The following is a 21963-nucleotide window of genomic DNA, read 5'->3' as shown; positions in this document are numbered from 1 at the left end:
ACAGTAGACTTAGTTACAGCATCATTCCAGAACACAGTATGAAGTTGAGTGAGTTACAACACAATCTATTTCATAGTCTGTTATATTTGCAGCAGAGAGCTGGAATATGTATTCACCTACAACCCACTCAAGATTCAATGTTATTACTGTAACCTTACAATCTGTATCAATTTCCACACCAGATTTTCCTTGCCTAGGCTGTCTAGATATTAAACCAAAAGGAAATAAGTACCTCAAAAGCAAAGAAGACGTGACAAATGTAAGGATTTTTTTTATTATTTTTACCTAGCACCTTTGAGAATTCTGATCCATTTGGACACATATTTCCACTTCTTCATAATCCTGAATTTTTGCTAGGACATTCATATTCTAATCATTACTATTAACAATCTACTTTCTAAACTATAGACGGAGGTTTATTTTCAAAGTAATTTAATTAAAATTTAAGCCAAAAGATATTTCTCCTGGTTCCAGAATGTCTGTTTTCCTCCTTGTCTGGAAATTAAGTGGTATTCTCCTGAAATTTTCATTTCATATAAGCAAATAATTGAGATCCAGCAGTTCAACAAATAGATTTGAACATGAATTGCTTTCCTAATGCCTGCAGTTTTCAACTGTGTTACTGTACATTCAAAATGACAAAATCATAGAATCATTTGCAGTGGAAGGGGACCTTTAAAGGCAGTCTAGTCTGGGCAACTTATTCAAGTGTTTCACTACTGTTACCTTAAAAAGGCCTTTTCTTATAACCAGTCTAAACCTCCTCAGTAAGCCAGACTTGTGATTCAGTGTGTTCCTTTTTCAGGGTATAGACTATACATCATTCATTCTCTACAAAATTGTACAGCTGGGCCGCATTCAAAAATTGTTACATCTATTAGTAATATTGGCTTTTAATTTTAAATGGTATCTGTTTCTTCTAGCTTGAAAATGCAGGGAAAAAATATTTTACCCCCTCTATATCAACAGAACTAAGTTATTTCATATTCTTCAGTGACTAATTCCACGGATAGGGCACCTTAAATTAGATCTTTGAGTGAAGCAGGCAATGGTAGCGCATGGTAATGCACTAATTAATCTGCAGGAACACTTTTGCTGATTAGAATTGTTAATCAAGAATTGAAAAAATGAACAATTGCAAACAGATAGGAGTCTCCTATCTGCAGTAAGAGGAGAAAAAAAAGTCTACAAGATGACTTACTCTTCCAAACAAATGATATAGGAATAGAGCTCATTTACATAAAGAACACCAAGCTTTAGTCAAATCTTATCCACAGTTCCCTTAGATATGTTACTATTTTGATCAAGCAGGAACAAAATGTCTCCAATACTTTTAAAAGTTTGCTCAAAATGTTTTTTTTTCTTCAATGCTGATTTGTGCATGCAACTTAGATCAAACAAAAAAGAGGAAGATACAGATTAATTACCTCAGTCAATCTAAGTCCTTGTTTCAGCAGCCCTTAGTAAAACGAACTTAGGACTGCTTAGTAATGTCAGTCCCAATAAACACAATAATGACAGAGACAATCTCTGTTTCACTTTCATTTGAATTTATAAATCTGGAGCTACAAAGCTGTGCAATAAAATATACAAATACTTCCAATGGCATTTTTCACACAGATGGACAAATTATTATAAGGCTAGTGCAGCAACAAACCTAGTGTTTTGATTAGAAACATGCTATGAAAATCATGATCTGTCAAATCAAATCAAGTCCCAGATCAAGCATCAGTATCAAAATAGTACTTTAGAACAGCGTATATAATTCTAGATAAGTGTTTGATTCTATTTCCTGTAGAGTTGAATAGTTCCTTACCTGTACTGGTAACACTGCTTGTAAGGCACAGTAAAATATTATTTTTTCATTATTATTTTTAATACTGGTACCTCACTTTATTCTGAATATCACCACCCATTCTCTCATCTCCATATTAAACATCATCTCATTTCTATCACTGTACTCTGGCATTCTGGAAGCATTTAAGGCCAGGCTGGATGGGACTTCAATCAACCTGGCAAGAATACCTCCCTTTAGACCTATAGCAGGGGGCTGGAACTAGATGATCTTAAAGGTTCCTTTCAACACAAACCATTTTACGATTATGTTGTGTACGATATCCTTATCTATTTCCAGAGCAACAGTGCCTCCAAATTTCTTAGTGAGTTTTAACATAACCCTATTTTTGTCTCAGCCAATAACAAAGGTATTTAATAGGAATAATTCTTTTTATACCTTGTCTCTTTCCTTCACACTGTATCATCTGTCAGCCTGACCTCTTCAATTAGGTCCCTATCCATTAGCATAATTTTTTGCAATAAAATAGACTTTGAGTAATAAATTCATTGCCATATTGAAAGGTTTACTAAATAAATCAGACCAACTATTTCTCCTGTCAAAAAAAAAAAAAAAAAAAAAAAAATTATCTGATTTAAATAGCATCATTAAGTTAGTTTGATGATACACCACCGAACTTTAACCAGTTTTCCATTTAGTTCCAAGTCTACCATTGCTTTCCTCCAGATATTGTTCTAAGTCTTGCATATCTCTGAAAACCAAATAACAGCTGCAGGTTTGCTTAGACTACTTTTCTTCTTCCTTGAAGAGCATTGCTATGTTTGTTATAATACAATTCACCTGACAGAATCACAGAAAGAAAGGATTTAGTTTCTGTTCTTTCAGCTTTCTATAATATGAAATATTGCACCCTCTTATTTGCACAGGTAAAGCACCTTGATTTTTATTTCCATATTGGATATCGTCATTTCATTAAAAGTGGTTACAAATTGCCAGAAACATCTCTTTGGTGATTTGCAGGGGAAATTTTAAAGTTGTTCTCGTGTTAAAAATAACATATGCCACCGATATCAGGTTGTTGTTTTTTTTCCTCTATATAAGCTGATACACTTCTTAGAAGAGGTCTTGTGTATCTCTAATCAGTATGAGAATACTGCAGATTACTACTTTGATTAGATTTTCCTCTCTCTGAATACCAATAAGATTATTCAGGAGCACCACTACACTCATTCTGCAGTACAATTCCCAAATGATGATTTTCTACATGTAAAGTTCCATACTTAGATTCTGCCTGCTCCTCTTGGAAAGTAGGAATTTTCAGTAAAACTAAAGGAAAAATAATTTCCCAAAAAACCTTTCTGAAAATTTAAATTCTATTTTTCTCCTAAGGACACCAAAGATGCAGTCCACTGATTTTTGGGCAGCTTTGAAAAATGTTGTCACCAAACGTTGACAGAGAAGGTTGCAATTAATTTTTTAAGAAAGATAATGAAACTAAGCTCATGTGATTTAGGTGCCTGAGGAAGAAAGCATGCAAAAACAAAATTTCTTCTCTAATATTTTTTTTTCAGCAGGAATGCAATCTAAACAGTTCTTATTGCATTAATTTAGCAGAAAAAAAATCTAACACTGAGTCAGTAATTGAACAGTAGTTGTTCAGTGATACCTAGAACATGTAGAGGTTTTACTGCTCCAAAAATTATCTTATTGCTTGCTTTAATCTTTTATCAGTTTCTTGAGGATTCAAAAATAATGCATAATTCAAAATTCTATTAAAATAAAGAGCTAAAATATGAATAAAACTAGGAATCCATAAATCATGTATACAGTATGCTTACTTTGATTTTTTCCCCTGATGTTTATTTTGACCTATATTTCACAAATCCAGATGAAAACATTAGGGTCTATTAAAAAAAAAAAAAAAAAAAAAAAAAAAAAAAAAAAAAAAACCCACAACAAATGCTGTAGTAATCCTGGCAGTCTAAGCACTGAAATTATGGTTTTATTTAAGCTCGACATCTCGACATCTAAAATCTGTTCCTGAGCTTGCTACAGCTTTGAAATTATTCCTCGGTGTACCAACTGCAGTAGATAATTTAAAAAGAAAAAAGAAAAGAAGAAAAAACTTACCTTGCTGTCTCCCTCCACTCGGCATCCTCTCCTTCACGCCAACAAATTTCATCAAGCTCAGTAAAGAGATCATGAGGAATGTGTTCTTCATCATCATCTTCTGTTCCAAGAATAAACTGTACTCTTTGTGATGGAGTATCTGGAAGAAACACAGAAATATCAGATCCAGAACACTATTTTTTTCCCCAGAGAAAGAAAACACCTAGAACTTCACAATAACATCCAGACATTTTCTCTGGCACCACTTACTGCTACATACAAAACATCATTCTAATATTTATACATAAATATTTTTAGATTGAGACCTCTATTTACTGTAAGGGTCTAGTCTCATAATTAAATCATCTAAAGACAGAACAAGATGTAAAGAAGTATAAACTATTGGAAGTTGGAACAATATCTCATAGTAAAAGAGGCAGCATATTTAGAACTGATTAAAGTGATCTACTCCATTGTCACAAAGAAACACTTTGCCACATTGTATATCTGCATCCGTAGATCTAGCTGTTCACAAATCTGTTGAACTGTATTTGCATTCTTTGTTTTACCTAGCAGGAGAAAGAAACAAAAGTCAGCCTCTCTAATATATGGAAACTTGCTTAAGCCTTTGAAAACTAATAGATAGTTAGGCCATTTCATATGAACATGTTTGTCTGCCCCAACTTCCCCATTTTGTTTTTCTGGTCTCTCATTTACATTTGTTATCCTCTATATTACTTCACAATCCTTCATTTCAGAACACCCCGTGTATTTCAAGGACATACTATTCTTCCTTCCTGTCACTCAGGAATATACTTGCTTAATCAGCTCAAATGTTATAAGTCAAGAATAATAATTTTAAAGGCTACTTTTTAATTCACAATGAAACCCAGCATTAAATACAGGAGAGTAGGTAAACAAAGAGATGGCTCAAGAGCTACTAAAAGCTTTAGGGAACAGAGTGGCAGGAGGAACAACTAAGAGGACAGAAACTACTTTTGGCAAAAAAAAGAACAGAAGTAACTTTCGCTTCAACCTTTCCCTTGCTGCTCTTTTCTCTCCTTTTTTCTTTAACAACATTTCCAGCTTGCTTTTATTCTGGACCCTTTTCCAATCTCTACCTACTTTTTCGTTAAATTATGACCCTCATATCCACACACTGGTACGTCCTTACAGAACAATAAAGCAAATACAAACAGCAGGGTGTGATCTGAGAATAGGATGTGCATTCTGGTCAAGAACTGTGCAATTTGTTAACACTTGTCCCCAGAAAGAAAAAAATTCAATGAGATATCTGCTTAGAAAGGACAAGCACACATGACTACTAATAAACATCATGGAAAACAACCTACTTTGGGAAAGAGCTGGACTGAGTGAGAATATGAGAACAAGCACTGCCAAGAACATCCCGTACTCATGGTAAAATCAACACCAAGAACTGATTCAGTGATTAACAGCAAGAGCTACTGTTAAGTAATAAATTAGCATAGTACAGCAGAGCTGCAGTTTTATAGGATTGCAGAACCATAGAACTGTTTGAGGTGAAAGGGACCTTTAAGATCACCTAGCTCCAACCCCCCTGCTACAGGCAGAGACACCCTCCGGTCATAAGATGGCTACCACCTTATGACGGCTTTTGTATTCATGCAAATACATGCTTTCAATATGTGAAGGGATTTCTGAAGTCAGGTAAGTAACAACAACAAAACTGGAGCATTTGCTCTAAGCCTCCTCTCCAGTTGACTGTTGATTAACTAGTCTATTGATATCAGTAATGCATCTGCATAAAGGACAAAAAATGCACTAAGTTCTCTTTTTATTTGTCACTACACCAGTGAAACTAGCTGCAAGATTCTGGATACCATATTTGCTACTTGTGTGCCCCCAGTGGCGCAGTGGTATAAAGTGCTGCTTGCGGCACCAAAGGGCCCGGGTTCGAATCCCCCCTGTGGCGCAGGGGGTAGAAGTGCCGCTTCGCTACACGGAGGGCTTGAAACCCGGGAGCTGGACTCGATGATCTCTAAGGTCCCTTCCAACTCACACGATACTATGATACTATGATACTTGCACTTGCTTCTGAATATATATATATCTTTATATATATACACACACACACAGTTTTATTTGAAATACAGTAATTTTATTTCAAGGACAAAACCCTAACAGAGTTATTGCTATTAAACAAGAAAACAAAAACAAATTAGATCTGATGGGTTCTGCTTATAAAATTGAGTTAACAGGATCACACGTGCAAGCAATGCCAGATAGATTTGGCTTTTATTCATAGGAGAAATAAATATCAAATATGTCATTAATGTGTTATATAGAAAACAAGTAACGTGTGATTCAAAACCACTATGAAAGAATACCTCAATTGCTGACTGTCAAACTGTGATAACTTAATCCTCATTCCAAAGCACAATATTTGCAAAATAGGACACTCAATTTTTCAAGTCAAGGAAAACAGAAACTGGTTTGAACATGTCCACATCTATTTCCATTTCAAGTAGTAATGTCAGCTTGAAAAACAAAAAAATCTTCATTTTATTAACTCTATTTCCTAAAAGTGATGAAAGTAACCTAGACTGAGCAAAATAAATAAATAAATAAATGAGATTTGTTTGATTACTATTACTGCAGTTGTTTTATAGTAGAGCACAGATAAATTAGAAGCAATGTGAGTTTTAAGTTGCACAATAAGCAGCTGATGATTACTCCAAGAAAATGGCTCATCTCACTAGCTCAGAAAATCCTCCAGGACCAGCTGGGACTGGGCAGAAAGCAGTCTGCTGCATGACAGGAGCAGGACTACTGTCAGTACCACATTTGGCTGAGCCATCTCAGTCAGGAAAAGCTGAAGCAGTTTTCTATTTGCTGTGGCTACAGAGGCTCATGGGAGCCTACTGCCAAACCCAGTGCTACACTTGAGCTAATGCTCACATCACCCGTGCAGCACTCACACAGACACCCACACTACCCCTGGATGCCTCAAATTCATTGCCCAAATGAAAACTTAACAATTACAGTTTTAAAACTCCCTACCTTCATTGCACCATCAAAAGGATAGACATTAAGATCTGGCAGATATGCTGCTGTAAAAAGCACAAAGTCAAACTGGGATGCAGTACTGCAGAAAGGAAGCAATCCCACAGATATGCAAAGATTCCATATAAATATGAGAAAAAACTTCACGGAGAGGGTAACAGAGCACTGGAACAGGCTGCACAGAGAGGCTGTGGGATCTTCTTCTCTGGAGACATTCAGCACCCACCTGGACACATTCATAGGTGACCTAATCTAGGTTTTGTTCTCTTCTCTGAGGAACTCAAAGAAAGATACAAAAAATAAATAAATATGTATTTCTGATAATATCTGTTCTATAACCTCAATTGTCAGAAAAGGATTCTTCATTTCTAATCCTGCTGGGAGCCTGAATTTAAGGTCAGTATAAGTAGGCTAATACTTTCTAAATTAGAAAACATATTAAACATTAAAATATAATTTACATCAAAGAATTTTGCATAAGATAGCAAGCATCATAGAAAACATTTAATTCCTACCTCATGCTCTAGTACTAAATTAACACTAAATAAACTGTTTCTGATTGCTCACTGCGTACTGCATAGGACAGACTGTAGGCAGGGTGTGAACTGGCTCAACCTAGCTGACATCAATAAAAATTTTCTTCAAGAGAAAAGGAAGCACTGTGAACCATTTAACAGATCACAGAAAAGATCACACAAACATTCATTGCCATCCTGTTTGTGCTCACCAAGAAAGTGGTGGGTATGGGTTCTCCCCCCACCTCCATCCTGTGCAGATGAAACTTTGCCCTTCAGCTCAGCAATTAGCAAACGGAGTGGTAATTATTTTTCTAATTAGAAATATGATTAAAAAAAAAAAACAACAAAGTTTACATCACTAAAGTATGCACAGATTAGTAAACAGACATACAGTACACTTCTGAAAATCACTTCAAAGACCTTAGAAACTGCCTGTTAGGATGGGATAAAATATAACCTTGTTCCTGTTTTCAGTAAACTCCACATTTTCCTCACTTGAATTGTTTCCATTACCCCAGGGCTATGACAAATAATCGTATCTTTTGCATCTCACAACACAGACAATCCCCATGCTTCTATTTCTCTTCTTTTACCCAACTCTTAAAACTGCAGTTACAATACACTATTTTAATCCACATTCGCTGCAATCTGTTCCACAGCTGTCTAGAGAATCAGGCTTCCAAGTTCACCCTTCAGCAGACAAAGCACAGTTAAGAGGAGGGCAATTCTCCTAACAGCTGTACTGTTTATAAATAAATACTTTCCTGATTAACACCCCTTTGAGGTTTAAGATGAGCTACTGAATATAATCAGCTAAGTTCTTTGATTACACTTTTCCACAAGCTCCTATAACTAAGAGAAATCCCCCTTTGCAATTCAAGTTTTTGCTGGTCTTACTTTCAGAGCACTTTTCCTAAAACCTCCATACAGTCCTCTGCTCATCTCACTTCCAAGGCTGCTCAGCTTCCCTTGCCACATCTACAATCATGAGTTACAAGCTTACAAGCTTATGTCTCTTTAAAACTAGAGAATTATTAAAGCTAGTTCTCAAGATAGCAAAGCAGAACTTGCACCAGTCCCACCAGCATCTTCTCCTTTAGAGGACACCACAGGAGGCTAAAATCAAACACCCCACCCCCCTACCCCCCACCTTCACAGCTGCATTCACTTTACTCTCATTAAACCTGTCCTTAACGACTCACTACAGAGAGCTGATGTCTTCTTATTCTACCCCATTTTCAAATAGGAAACACTGAAAATTGCCAGTAAAATTCATCTGCAGATCAAGCAAGCAAAAACCTGCTAGCCAAGGGGTAACCTGCACTGTCTTTTCACTACCACCTCAATCAGCAGTGTTGGCCCCACTTAGGTTGTGTCCCTGTGGCCTGAAGGGGATGGCCCCCATTACCTTCTCAACAAAGAGCACCAACAAGCTGCTCTAGGCTAAAGACAGCTTTTTTGCCCAATTAGTGTTAACCTGAATCAATTCCTTAATTTAATTCACAGAACAGCCACTATATTTGCACCACAAGGAAAGTGGTGGAGGACGAGAGCTTAATGCCAGCATGAAACTGGAACCTTAATTAAAACAGCTGTGTTTCAGCTGTAACAATAGCCCTCTTCAGCAGAGCAAACAGCATTACTGTACTTAAGCTAGAGTGGATAATTTCACTGCATTTCTCTATTCTTTCTATAAATTATGAGGTGAGATAGTCAAAATCAAGATTTTGTAGTTGCTTAGATTACAACTTTTACACCCAAAAAACCAAGCAAGCCACGTAATGTGAAAATTATACAAAGACACATCCTTATAGCAAATGGAAACAGCTTGGACAAACTCATCCCATCAGGAGGGAACAGACAGGCAGTGAGACACAGATGTAGAGAAAAAATAATAAAATTTCCCTAAGTATTCTGCGCCCCCAGGTGACAGGGCTCACTACTTTTTACTCCACTGACTACATAATCTTCATTTTATTTGGTCTACAAACTCTGAAGCTGCATATTGAGAATATCTGGGTTATTTTCGAAAAGTAACAGTAGGAGATAAATAATTTTTTTTCTTTTCCAGAAAATCATCTGAGCTGCCATCCAAATGTTCTAAAAAAATTATTAAAATCTATGATCTGCAAAAACAATCTCTCAGAAAGTAGCTGGTACAGCTTTCTCAGCCATGATTCAAAAGGATTACTGAAAATCTTCCAACTGCAGGCATTTGCACTGAACACAGGTGTTTTAGAGCCATGTTGATACAAGGAATTTAAAGCTTTGTTTCTCACTAGATAGAAACCAGGTGGGCACCTGTTTTTTCTGACAGGTGGCCTGTACAGCCTGATGGCACCATGTGCATCAACTCCTAATGAAACTCCATAGATGAAGTCATAAATTATGCAGCTATGAATTATGACCCACCACACAGAAAAAAATGCTTTATCTCATACTTGGGTGAACTGTAGTCTGGAGCACTTCTGAATATTTCAGGCCTTTATTCTTCCAGCATCTGTATTATTCATTTCTCACACCTTTGGATTTTATTATACCTCCCTTTGATACTCTGCAACTTCAAAACATTGCTAATTTATTCTCTTGTATCATAAAAATCATCCTGTATTTTTCTGACTTACTTTGAAGCACTATTTTCTATAAGCCAATCTCACAGTGCTTTTTTTTTTTTTTCCTCTATCTTTCTTCTTGCACCTGCTTGTTGAAATGTTTTTTCTTAACGATCCTCCCCCTCCAAACTCCCCAAAATGAAGCCTTATACTACCCAGCTAAAAGCAAACTGTGATGAGAGGGAGCAAAGCATTTCTGTATGTTCAATTAAGTCAGAATGATTAATAAATTACGGGATTATTTCAGATCTGTTCTCTTAGGTAGCACTGGCCATCATGCCAAGTTATGCATTGAGAGAAGGAAGTGCATTTGTCTTTTTTGCAATTTCCTTGAGTTCCTGGGTAATGTTATAACTTTGTGGCCCTGGGCAATAAAAGATAAGAAGCATTACTGAGGTTTAGTGGATGCAGATTTAGTGAGAGAAATATCCTTCACTCCCTCTCAGAAAATAAATTGTGTGTATCTTTTCTCTATCTAGGTTTTAGCACAACAAGCTACTAAAACTCCTGTAAGAAAAATCCTCAGCAAAAACAGGAATGTAGATGCAGACTACCATTAATCCCTGAACAGTTTTATCTGCCTGCTCTGACTGTACTTAACCCCTAAAATGTTATATGATTTTAAGTCTTATGAAGGCAAATCTCTTTTGATGTTGTCTATGTGGTGCCACATATATGCCTGGATGGACAAACGTCAAAGCTTAGTCAAAGGTTGGTTCCAGGGGCCTCGATAACTGAGGGGAAGGATCCTCAAATTTTACTACTTAGATATTGTTTAAAGGTCAAAAACTGGATATTTTCAGATTTTTACTAGCATTTAATCGTTCTGCTGTTGGCTCTCTTAGAAAGATTATTGTAATTACTTAAGCATTTCAAATAATATCTTTAGCTTTCTGGCTCTGGAGAAGATAAAGATTTTCTGGCCTATATCTCTTCTATCCTGGTCATTAAAAAAGAAATAATTTTAAGTGCCATGACCTACACACCCTCTACATGGCAGTCATATTTACATTGTAAAATTTGACTTACAAATGTGCAGTCTTACAGTTATTTCAAACAAGTACACCTGCAGACAACCTCACTAATTTACTTATGCCCTTCAAAACCTTATATAGATAGATAGATATGTATGTATGCATACATATATAAATTATTGCCATTCCACTCTTGAAGCTCCCCAGAATACAGGCTAATTTTCAGTTTAAAAAGAATTGTATTCAAGAATGCATATTATCATTATTTGTATGCTGTCAAATACTATTCAACTGAGCCATCTCAGTTTTTTTTTGCTTTCAACATTAGGAAGGACACAGGCCTAGGACTCCAGAAGTTAAAAGAAGAGTTAAGTTTTCTGCCACAATGTGGCAGTTAAATAAAACCAGGTTACTCAATAGAAGACACTGCTTCATAGCATAAGACATCTCACTTCTTGGCTAATGTAACTTTCAATTGTTTCTCTTGAATCTGACATTATATATATATATATATATGCATATTCCTTCTGAAAACCATTTTAGTAATTTATGAGCTCTTGTGCTTTTCCAAGCAACTGATTTTAATGCAATGTAGAGTCTTCGTACATTTGAAATGCATTCCAGACAGAAACAATTCAGACAATTTGAAAAAGTCTTTACTTTCTCATTCATTTTCAGGATTGTGAAATATTTGAGCATTTCAAGGTGTTTACTGTACACTTAACAACCAGCATTTATAACCTATGTGCTTCAAAGCAAGTTGATTACATAATACAAACTTCAGCTTTAAATAATGTCTCATAATTAGTATTCTGTGACCTGAAATTACATTGCTATATTTCCCTAATGATTTTAAAACATTCTTTTGCACACTGACAACTAGTTTCCTATACATGCTTCCATTAAATTTCAACTCTTATTATAGCCTTGGACATTTCAGCACATGCACTTTTTATCTGTGAAGAGCAAAGAATATTCTAATTTAACTTTAGACAGAGCTTACTTCATCTACTCATTACAACCTTTTTTTTTTCTGTTCTATGTAAGGAACTTTTTTATTTAAAAAAAAATATGAACAGTCATGAACAGTCTTCTACAGTTGTAGGGATTAGTGAGGTTTCTTGTGATTGACCACTACTGCCATTCATTAGAGGAACAAACCTTGGCTTTTCAGCAGAGACCAGAGTGACTCTGGTGTGTTTTCCAAAACCCTGCTTCCAGACCTGTCACAACCATAACAGGGGGACACACCTTGCATAGTTGTACTGATGTTTATTGCAAAAAGACCTATGCAAAAGTAAAATCTAACTTACCAAAAGGAGGAGACTCTCTCCCATCTTCTAATCCTGAATCTCGTTCTCTGTCTCTTTTTCTGTGTTTATGTCCACGGTGCCTATGGCGCCTGTGACTTTTTCTTCCACCCAGTGGCACGTGAACACCAATGAACAATGTTCGATGACCTATAAATAAAAAAGTGTTACCTTTTAAGAAGAGGCTGTGGCAAAACAAGAATATTAATAACTATGATATTATTAATTATTATAATAATTACTATAATTGCAATCACATAAATCACTATAATATTAATTGCTGTAATATTATTAATTACAATAAAGATGGTGTAGAGCCCCAGATATACCACCTCTTGATACAGGACAAAATCCCAGTTTTGGATTCCACATGATACAGTGCCAGATTTAAAAGGAAAGAAAAATTGCACCTCTGTGTTTGACTTTTGATTAAAGGAAGACAGGTGTTCTGTAAAATATCTTCCATAACAGTAATATTGAGACACACAGATCTCTTAGCATTCAACATTTGGTAAAGTCGCTGCTTGCCTTGTGTGTAAAGGAACTTTACAAAACTCATTTCTATTTATGAGCCAAACCTTGACAGAATTCTTGGGGGAAATTTACTGAAGGGAGAAGGAAAAAAAATAATTAAGAAAAAAGACACAAGAAAGCATTACAGAAGCTAGACTGCAAAATCTCTATGCAATTTTATGTGCTCATATTATAAATACCGATTGTTAGCTTTGGGTGTTTTCATTTTTTCTCTCTCCCCTTTTTTTTTTTTTTTTTAAATAAATGAGAAAGTACATCTTGCCATGCCTGCCATCATCTCCGTGCTTTGAGCCTGAGGAATTTATGTTGCTGATCAAGCCCAAGGGATTTAGTTCCCTTAGCTATGTGGGCTAGCAAATTCTGAGCACAGTTAAGCATTCAGATGGAGAGCACAGGGGAAACATTCAGAGAGTATCACAAAACAAAACAAAAGGGAAAGGAGTCATGACTCACTACAGGCAGGTCTCCCACATTTACTCAGCAGAAAAGCATAGTTCAGATTACTCATCTCAAATAACATATATTTTCTCCTTGAAATGAGCATAACATAGCTAGTGGATAATTGCTGCTTTGCTGTAATAATTCAGCAGGGTCAATCATCTGAAAAAGGCCAGGAACATTAAGCTAAGGTAGTACGTGATCTCTAATCTCATGGAGCTTTCAGTGGGTTTAGAAGACACAGCAAGGCAACTATTTGTGACAATACACCAAAGAAATTCAAGTCTAACAGCAATTCTCAGCAGAGACAAAACTAGAAAAGCTGGAGAGCAGGTTGTGGACACCACCTCAGTTTATTTCTTTAACTTTGACGTGCATAGAGGAGGCTAGAAAGCAGAAGAATCAATTCTGATAAACCATTCTTCTAGAGTCAGGACATTACCCTGAAGCTAAGGCCATGAGTTGACAAATCATTTATTTATTTTACCTATCTCTTTCCTCTTGCTTATTACACTCAACCTAAGAAATTATTTAAAGAGAACTACTGTCTTCAGTGTGTATTTCAGATGCACTGCAATCGGTGATGCATGAAACAAAGAAAAATGTATTTCATAAAAATAATTCATTAGAAAGATACTGAAGAGCAGCAAAAATGTAGTACTCAACTGTTTCCTGTTCACTTTCTTTGGTACAAAAAAAAACTTTAAAATAACATTTTGAAAGAATTTTAATCATTTCAACAGGTGCAAACAGATCAGTTTTTTTAATTTAGTAATTTAATAACTTCTTGATGATTTTTGAAGAAGTGGATATTCTTATCCTATTTTGTGCTACTTCAGTGCTCAGTATGCTTATGTCAGAAGTGCAGATTCAGGTTCACACTTTATCTAATTTCCAGGGCTGAAACCAGGACTTTAATCTAGACTGTTTCTATTCAATAAACAAGGAAATACATCTGAAAATGCCAAGTGTCTGAATAGCAAGAGAATTTTCTCAATGCAGACTGAATTAGTTCATGCTAAAGAGAAAGCAGGAGCCAGAAATCGATATGAATAACCAGTAAAAAGCAAAAATGATCCCTTCTGTGTGAATGTAAAGGCCAAAGAATAATTTCAACATGCTAGGGAATCCATGTCCTTGTAATGAGATACACTCAAATTAGAAGGGGAAAAAAACAATTTTTAAAAAAATAAAAAAAATTCACAGGAGAAATAGTTTTCTATAGAGAAATGGTGGAGCAAAAGTGAAAAATCTGAGTAAATAGTTTGCTTTAATAAAAGAGCAAATATGGAGTGAAAAAAGAAGAAAAAAGATCAGCTGGGAACAAAGCAAAAATTAATGAATTCTAAACTGTCAGCAAAATGACAGTAAGCAGTAAAAGTTAGGAGGAAGGAAAAAGAAACAACATACAATCAAGAAGATGATCTTACATCAAATAACCTTTTTGATTATACAGCTGACAAAATCGCAACCAGAATGTAAGCTACCTTTTCCTGTACAAGTAGATAAGATATTACTAAATAATTGTTTCCAGTGAGATCCACAAATTTCCCAAGCCCAGAATGCCAACCACAATGCTATCTCACAAGCTCCAGTACAGAGCAGGTCAGTTCCTCTGATAGATTTCTTGTTACCTTAACTCTGAAGGTGTGCATCCATACCTGCTCCATTGAAGTTCTTCAATACAATTTTTTTTCCCCTGAAGAATTATGCTAATTGAACATGAAAGTAATTTGAAGAAGAGCATAATTAAGAACTATGCTTAACATAAAATTTATAACAGAAATACCAAGTGAACTTTTAAAGCAACATTCCAAAGGAATGACCTTTTCCAAAACAACATTTTACCCAAAATTTTATATTTTAAGAGAAACTTAAAAGGATGTGCTTTTATTCCCACCACCATATGCAAGATCCAGCAATTAGAAGTCTGTTCATGAAGTTTCATGAATACAAATTGTGAATAATGTCTGAACATCACAAAATTCAATGGGAAAATTCCAACTAACAGCAAAGGAATCACATTTTTTCAATGTGGATGGGGCCTTGCATAAGCTGACCTAGTAGGTGGCATCCCTGCCCACAGCAGGGATGTTGGAATTAGATGGTCTTTAAGGTCCTTTCCAATCCAAGCCATTCTGTGCAATGTTATTCAAAGAAGCTTTTTAGTTGTTAGGTTTGTTACAGACACTTCAACATCTATATTATTCCTAGTTAGTTGGCTTTGATGTACTGATCTCAGCTGGAACAGAATTGATTTTCTTAATGGTGGTTGGTATGATGCTATATTTTGGCTTTTGGAGAAGAGCAATGCTGATAATACACAGATGCTTTAGTTGTTGCTGAGCATCAGTGAACAAGGATGCTTTAGCTTCTCATGGAGGCCTGACAGCAAGGGTGTACAAATTGCTGGAAGAGGACAGAACCAGGACAGCTAAACTGGCTAAGAGAGATCTCCCATACCATATGACATCATGTGAAACTACAGAATTGGGGAGAGTCGGCCAGGGAGGCAGCTGCTGCTTGGGAGCTGGCTGGGCATCAGTCAACAGGAGGTAAGCAATTGCACTACACATCACTTGTTTTGTAAATATATACTTACTGCTATATATCTTTATGTATATAATATGCACACACAAACACTATATGTATACATATTTTCACATATACAAAGCATATATATACAAATACATTGTATATACATTTTAAAATGTATATTGTAAAATACATTTTACAAGATTATATTAATAAATTCAACTTAATTATAATTTCAAAATCTTTTATATTTTGAACTTTATATAAGTTCAGAGGGCACACAAGCATACGTAAAATCAAGATTTCCTCTAAATTTTTGAACAAAAGGGGTATTATTTTGCTTTAAATATCTCCCCTTTTTGAAAGTATGAATTCTTTGCCCTAGAAAAGACAGAAATGAAACATATATTATTAATACAAATATGTCTTGCAGAGACATTTTTCAAAATAAAATCTAAGTTAATGAGTTATTTAGGGTTGCTGTATTCCACGGAAGAAATTTTTCCTTACATATAAACTTTATTTTAAGATCCAGTAGCAAATTAACTATTTAAAAAGGAACTTCAGGAAAGCCTTTTAAAATGACAGACCTAAAAATAGTTTTCAAAACCTGGATTTCAAAATTCTGCACTTTGAAAACTGAAGCCTGTTTAAGCTCCTAACTTTCTCATGATGTAAACAGAAAGGAAATAAATTTAGTGGGATTTCTAAGACTTTGAAAACATATATCCCATTATAATCAATGGCGTTCAAAGACATAACATGAAATAGTGAGAATCGAAAATACCAATACAATTATCTGAATGGATATGACTCTGCAAGAGACAATGGAGATGGAGAGAAAAGAATTTAGTTGTTTCAGTTAGTTTGGACAGATCAAGATCTTTTTAACAGAATGCTGAGTGTGCAAACATTTTTGCCTACGTGCCCTTTATTCCCCTTCCAAATAATTTTACCCAGAAAAAACACACACCAATTTGGTAGACAGAACACATGTATAAGGAACATTCACCTCCCTGCTTCCCTATCAGGAAAGGCTACATGCGTCTCCATGTTACACCAAGCATTTGGGACTCAAATATGTATCTTTCAGAGAACCAGCCAAGCTAGCGTCTGTTGCATGCAAAGGAGTTGCCCTGCCATGGATCCGGACATCCACAAGCTCCAAGTACAGATGGAACACCTGCCTCCACTTCTCTCCACTAATAGCAATTCAAACCTGACTTGGGCCTCTGCCAAGACCCAGATCACAGGCTCATGGACACAATGGACAGGGGCAGATGGCTCTTGACACCTTTCCAGAAAAGAGCAAAGGCAGCCTTTTGTGACCTACTAAGAAAATGCACTGCAATGTCAAGATGCCCTGAGAGAGACAATTTTGCCAGTGGTTCGGCTCAAGTCACAATTGACTGCTGACCTCACCAAGAGAATGAGGTTTCTCTCTCTTCCAGAAAACACTCACTGCCTTCAAAAATCTTATATGTATTCCCAGTTAGAGATGAGACAACTGCACTCAAAAATGAATGGTGAGGTAGAGACAGAAAAGCAGTAGTCCATGTAGAGTTTAGGAAAAAAAAAAAAAAAAAAAAAAAAAAAAAAGTATTTTTCCTTACAGGAGAACAAGTGATTATGCTGAACTGTGTAGGAGTTGAGAGAAGTGAGTCATTATTCATTATTGTAGTGCAGCAAGGAGGCAGAGCTAAAGAAAAAGCAGAAAAGAGAAAAGCTGTGCTTCCTAAACCAATGCTTGACGTAGTTGTTTGTGGATAAGTTTTGATCAAGGGAATTTTTTTTTATCTTTCTGCAATGTTATGATCTGGAAGAATGAACAAAAAGCCGACATGGATTTTTAAGATCATACATGAAACTTATGTTCTGGGTTAAAATACAACAGAAATCACATAGACTTTAAAACCATAATCTGGTTCAAGGAAGCATTAAGGATATATTGAATACAAAACATAAGAGCATCACACTGAAGTCATTACAGGACCTTTTTAAAGAGCACTGATTGATCACTGCCTTTCCAACAAATCTATCCTTTTAACAGAATATTTTTCCAGGCTGCAGCTAGACTGAAAAGATCTTTCTAACTGCACTTATATTCATTCCCCATTACTCTATGCCGTTCCAGAGGAGTCCAGGGACATTGTATACACAGTCCTATGACAAGATCAGGTTTCAGACCTTCCAGGCAATTAAAAAAAAAAAAAAAAAGAAGAAGAAGAAGTAAAAATAAGTCAGCAGAAACAACATAATGGAGTCCCCTCACACACACATGCACTTTCCTCTGATGTTTGGAGGGAAGATGTTGACCTCTAAAAAAAGAGCAAACTCAGTACTAGCATAACTATATGTTAAGAGCTAAGTATTTTAAATGACTTTATCTTGCAATGCTCCATTTTTTTCATGAAGTTCAAAGTAACGTCAAGTTTCAAAACTTAAAGCTAAAACTCAAGATCAACAAAAGACTATGGCTTTCAGCCTTTACGTAGTAACTAGTTTGCTTTCAGTATTTCATTATTGTTCATGTGAACTTTCAAAGTAACTTTGCTAAAATGTCTGGTGACATTATTCAGAAATTTGCAAGGTGACTCCACTTTTCCATGAACATGTAGTCATTTGGAACAGGAAAGGACAGTCATCCAAAGGGACCAAACTGGGAAATTGCCAAGGCAAGACTTTAAGCACAGCTCAAGATACTAATAAAAAAGTGTGATGTCAAGGAATATTTGGAGACAAAGGTAAAAGCAGATCAAAATAGATGAGAGGTACTACAGAAAGAGATGACTTGGAAATGACTAAGGGAATGAGGTATGCATGTAATACCTGCTAGGCAACAAAATGAAAGAATTCTGTGCTTGTAAAGCCAAAATGTTGTTTGTTTGTTTGTTTTTTAAGAGACTTTATTATAGAATATAAAATATCTACTGCACCTATACAGCCACAGCCAGCATTATAGACACAGACCAACCCACATCTCTCTCAAAACTTTTACCTCCATGGTTTATTTCTGCTCCTCTAAATCTAATGAACATTACCACAGGGAGCACTTGGAAGATCAGACGGAGTAGCAGAATGTACAGGACACCCAAGAAAAGCAGAGCCAAGGAAGCTTGGACCAAGGGATCTAATGGAATAACACTACAATCGCTGTAGCTTCCAGGCAGCCAAAGGAAGGGGACACCTTGGTCACTCTTCCTGTTCAGCCAAGTAGAGTTAGTAGCTGACTCTCTTCTATGCAAGGTCAAGGCTGATGCAAGGCTAGCAGGTTAACATGATTAATGTCCTCTCAGTTCTGTGAACTGCTAGGTCCTATTAATTTTCAGGTAAATAATGTTAGTGGCAAGCAGTTCCACTATTATGTTATTTCTACAAAATGTCTCTGAAACTGAATTCATTTCCTGCCTTGGAGCCACTCTGATTTTTACTCAGTAATATATGAAGATTAGAGTTCAATCACAATGGCTTTTTTTTCACATATAAAAGCTAACTGTAAATCATAAAAAAAAAATCAAAAAAAATCGTGAAAATTATTTTTAATTGACTGCCACAAACTACAACAAATAAAATAAATAAATAAAAGTAAAAAAGAAAAAGAAAAAAAAAAAGAAAGAAAGAAACAGTAACTAAGATAACTATGTTCAGAAGAGAAGAATGAAATACTCTGGGATTTCTGTGTTCTTGGAGGCAGGACACCTTCTATCAAAGTGAATCTTCAAGAAGGTTATTAATTACTAAGCATCTGCATGAGCATACTAAAATTTCAAATTAATTCTGTTTACTAAGTTTAAATCCTCAGCTTCTGCACCATACTCCATGCTGTAATGGTAATGCTTATTTCCTAATTTAGCTTGCAGTCTTTAATGACTTTTAGTGACAGTCCATGTAATCAAAATTTTATCTAAGGTGTAGGAATGCATATTCTCATGCACATGATTCATATTCTGGATAACATGTTTTATGTGTCCTGAGAGGCTCGAAAGAAGGCAGACTTGGTTTCCCACGAGACAAATATTTCCCACACTTCTTAGGTAGATAAAAAGTACAAAGTATAAACAGATTAAGCTGCATTTTCTGAATCAAGTACCATTTTGCAATTTGCTTCAACAGAGCCAGAATTCATCCCCAATTCTTTCTTGGCATCCACCAAACCACCTCAACTCCAACCATCTCCCTGCCACAGCTACTTCTCAAATCAGATGACACTTATATCCACAGCAGTTATGCAATCCTGACACAAAGATTCAGGTGACCATACCTAGGGATGACAACAGACATTTTCTCTCTCAGCTGATATGAGGAGCATAAACAAAGATCTTAATCTGAGTGCATTTAGGACCAATTATTTTGCATATCTTTATTGTCCAAAGGTCTAAGCAGGTGAACAGAAAGCATGAGATCTCCAGACCCATACAGATCAACCTAAATACTCCTTTTTGAGAGAAACATGAAGTACACACACTCATTCTATCAGAAGACCATTACTACTACCATTAACAAACAATGAATAAATAGCAGATATAGACAATAAGAGAGAATAAGCTGAGAGCAATTATTTTTTGTTGTTCCCATCTGTTAATGGGAACATATCTAGCTGCTCCCAGTACAGCTATGTGTACAAACTGTCCTTCTTAATGCACTGAAATCCTATAGTATTCAGAATCAATGTTTAATTCCTGCTTAAGAATTCCACTATAGATAAAAATAAGAGTGTATTTATTGCAGTAGAAACTTTGAATGTATAGACACTAAAAGATAAGTTGCAAATACATGTTTATAACCAAGGGAAATAGGCTTCTTCTCTTGTTTTGCCTTTAGGAGTTATTCCTTCAACCCTTTGTTAATGCGACAATCAGACAAATGACCTGTTCTGTACTAGTGACTGATCTTGAGCTGACAACACAATAAAAATGAATTACTTGGAAAAATCATTCATGTGGAAAATCTGAATGCTGAAGCTCCACACACAATCTGCTTCCAAAGAACTACAATGGTGAAGGTAAAAGATACAATTTGAAGTATATACTGCATGTATCATTACTGGCATGAAGATGAACAGCATGTTACTTCAGAAATCCTGTAATTCCTGCCTATGTCCCCAGTTGTGGAAGTTTGGGGTTTTTTTGTTTTTGTTGTTTGTTTGCTTTTGTTGTTTGTTTTTTTGTTGTTGTTGTTGTTTTGCCATGCTACGCAGAGACAGAAAACACTGATCTAGACAGACTGAAAATAAAATTCTAGTTCTGAGGAATGTTCTATCAGGCAGTATATACATATACTCACCACAGTATTTCCACGCTTTCAGCATGATATGCAGTTCCAACATATTTGCACAATGGCTGCCTCAAAATATGCAAATATAAGTATTTGTCAGGCTAAGAAATTTCAATTGGAAATTTTAGTTCCCATTTAAATCTTTACACCTGACATTTAAACTCAATAGTCTACAATTTAAAGAATAGCAGAACAGTTATGATTTTAAAATTTAAGGAGAAGAAAATGAAAACTGAATTTCATATTTAAGTAATCATTAATTCTTCATTCAAATAGCAGTTTTTTGAAAGTTTGGTATAATGCTGTTGAATCATAAACTGTCAAAGTTCTTCTTCACTAGAATATTCAGTAACTAGCTATTTACAGTTTTAAAACACAAACCAAATGAAATATCTTCCAAAGACCTAATTGTATAATGCATATTAATTATCTAATTATATGATTTTACTAAGCTATGCAATTAGCACCTGATTATATAATTCCATGTTTTATAGCTTAAGTCTGTTCTGTCTTTAGGAAAAAGGTAAATTTTTAGCAAAGTACATTACAATGTACGTTGGGTAGAAATAAGACTGTGACATTTGTGAGTCACATACACTGTTTTGAAATGGAAAAGTGCCTGGCTGTGCTGTGAAACAAGAGAACATGCTATTAACAGAAGCCTGATCATTAAAATGTACAGTCTCTTCAAACATTTTTATGTCACTTGGTATTTCTGGATGCAATGACTACGTATTTAAAGATACAAGGATCTGATCTCAGAGAGGACATGAATTTTATGAGAAAGCTAAGCACATTAAGAAGGATTCCACATCAAGC

General features: G+C 35.5%; 1 protein-coding gene across 9 annotated transcripts in view; it reads right to left on the bottom strand.

The window, feature by feature from the left end:
• Window positions 1–21963, bottom strand: part of SLC4A10 (solute carrier family 4 member 10) — a 144251-nt gene that overhangs the window by 68738 nt on the left and 53550 nt on the right. For all 9 annotated transcript variants that reach the window (XR_011904285.1, XR_011904284.1, XR_011904283.1 and 6 more), the window contains exons 3-4: window positions 12367–12513; window positions 3926–4064 (exon numbers count right to left, since the gene is read on the bottom strand). Coding sequence is in view for 6 of the 9 variants with exons in the window: in XM_072341458.1 (XP_072197559.1) it covers window positions 3926–4064; window positions 12367–12513 (286 nt within the window). In the remaining 3 variants the exon portion in view is untranslated. The remainder of the gene's footprint in view (window positions 1–3925; window positions 4065–12366; window positions 12514–21963) is intronic.

This window comes from Excalfactoria chinensis, chromosome 7 (assembly GCF_039878825.1).
Source record: "Excalfactoria chinensis isolate bCotChi1 chromosome 7, bCotChi1.hap2, whole genome shotgun sequence".
Taxonomy (NCBI): domain Eukaryota; kingdom Metazoa; phylum Chordata; class Aves; order Galliformes; family Phasianidae; genus Excalfactoria; species Excalfactoria chinensis.
The sequence above is the reverse complement of the archived record's forward strand: the minus strand, read 5'-3'. Positions and strand labels throughout refer to the sequence as shown.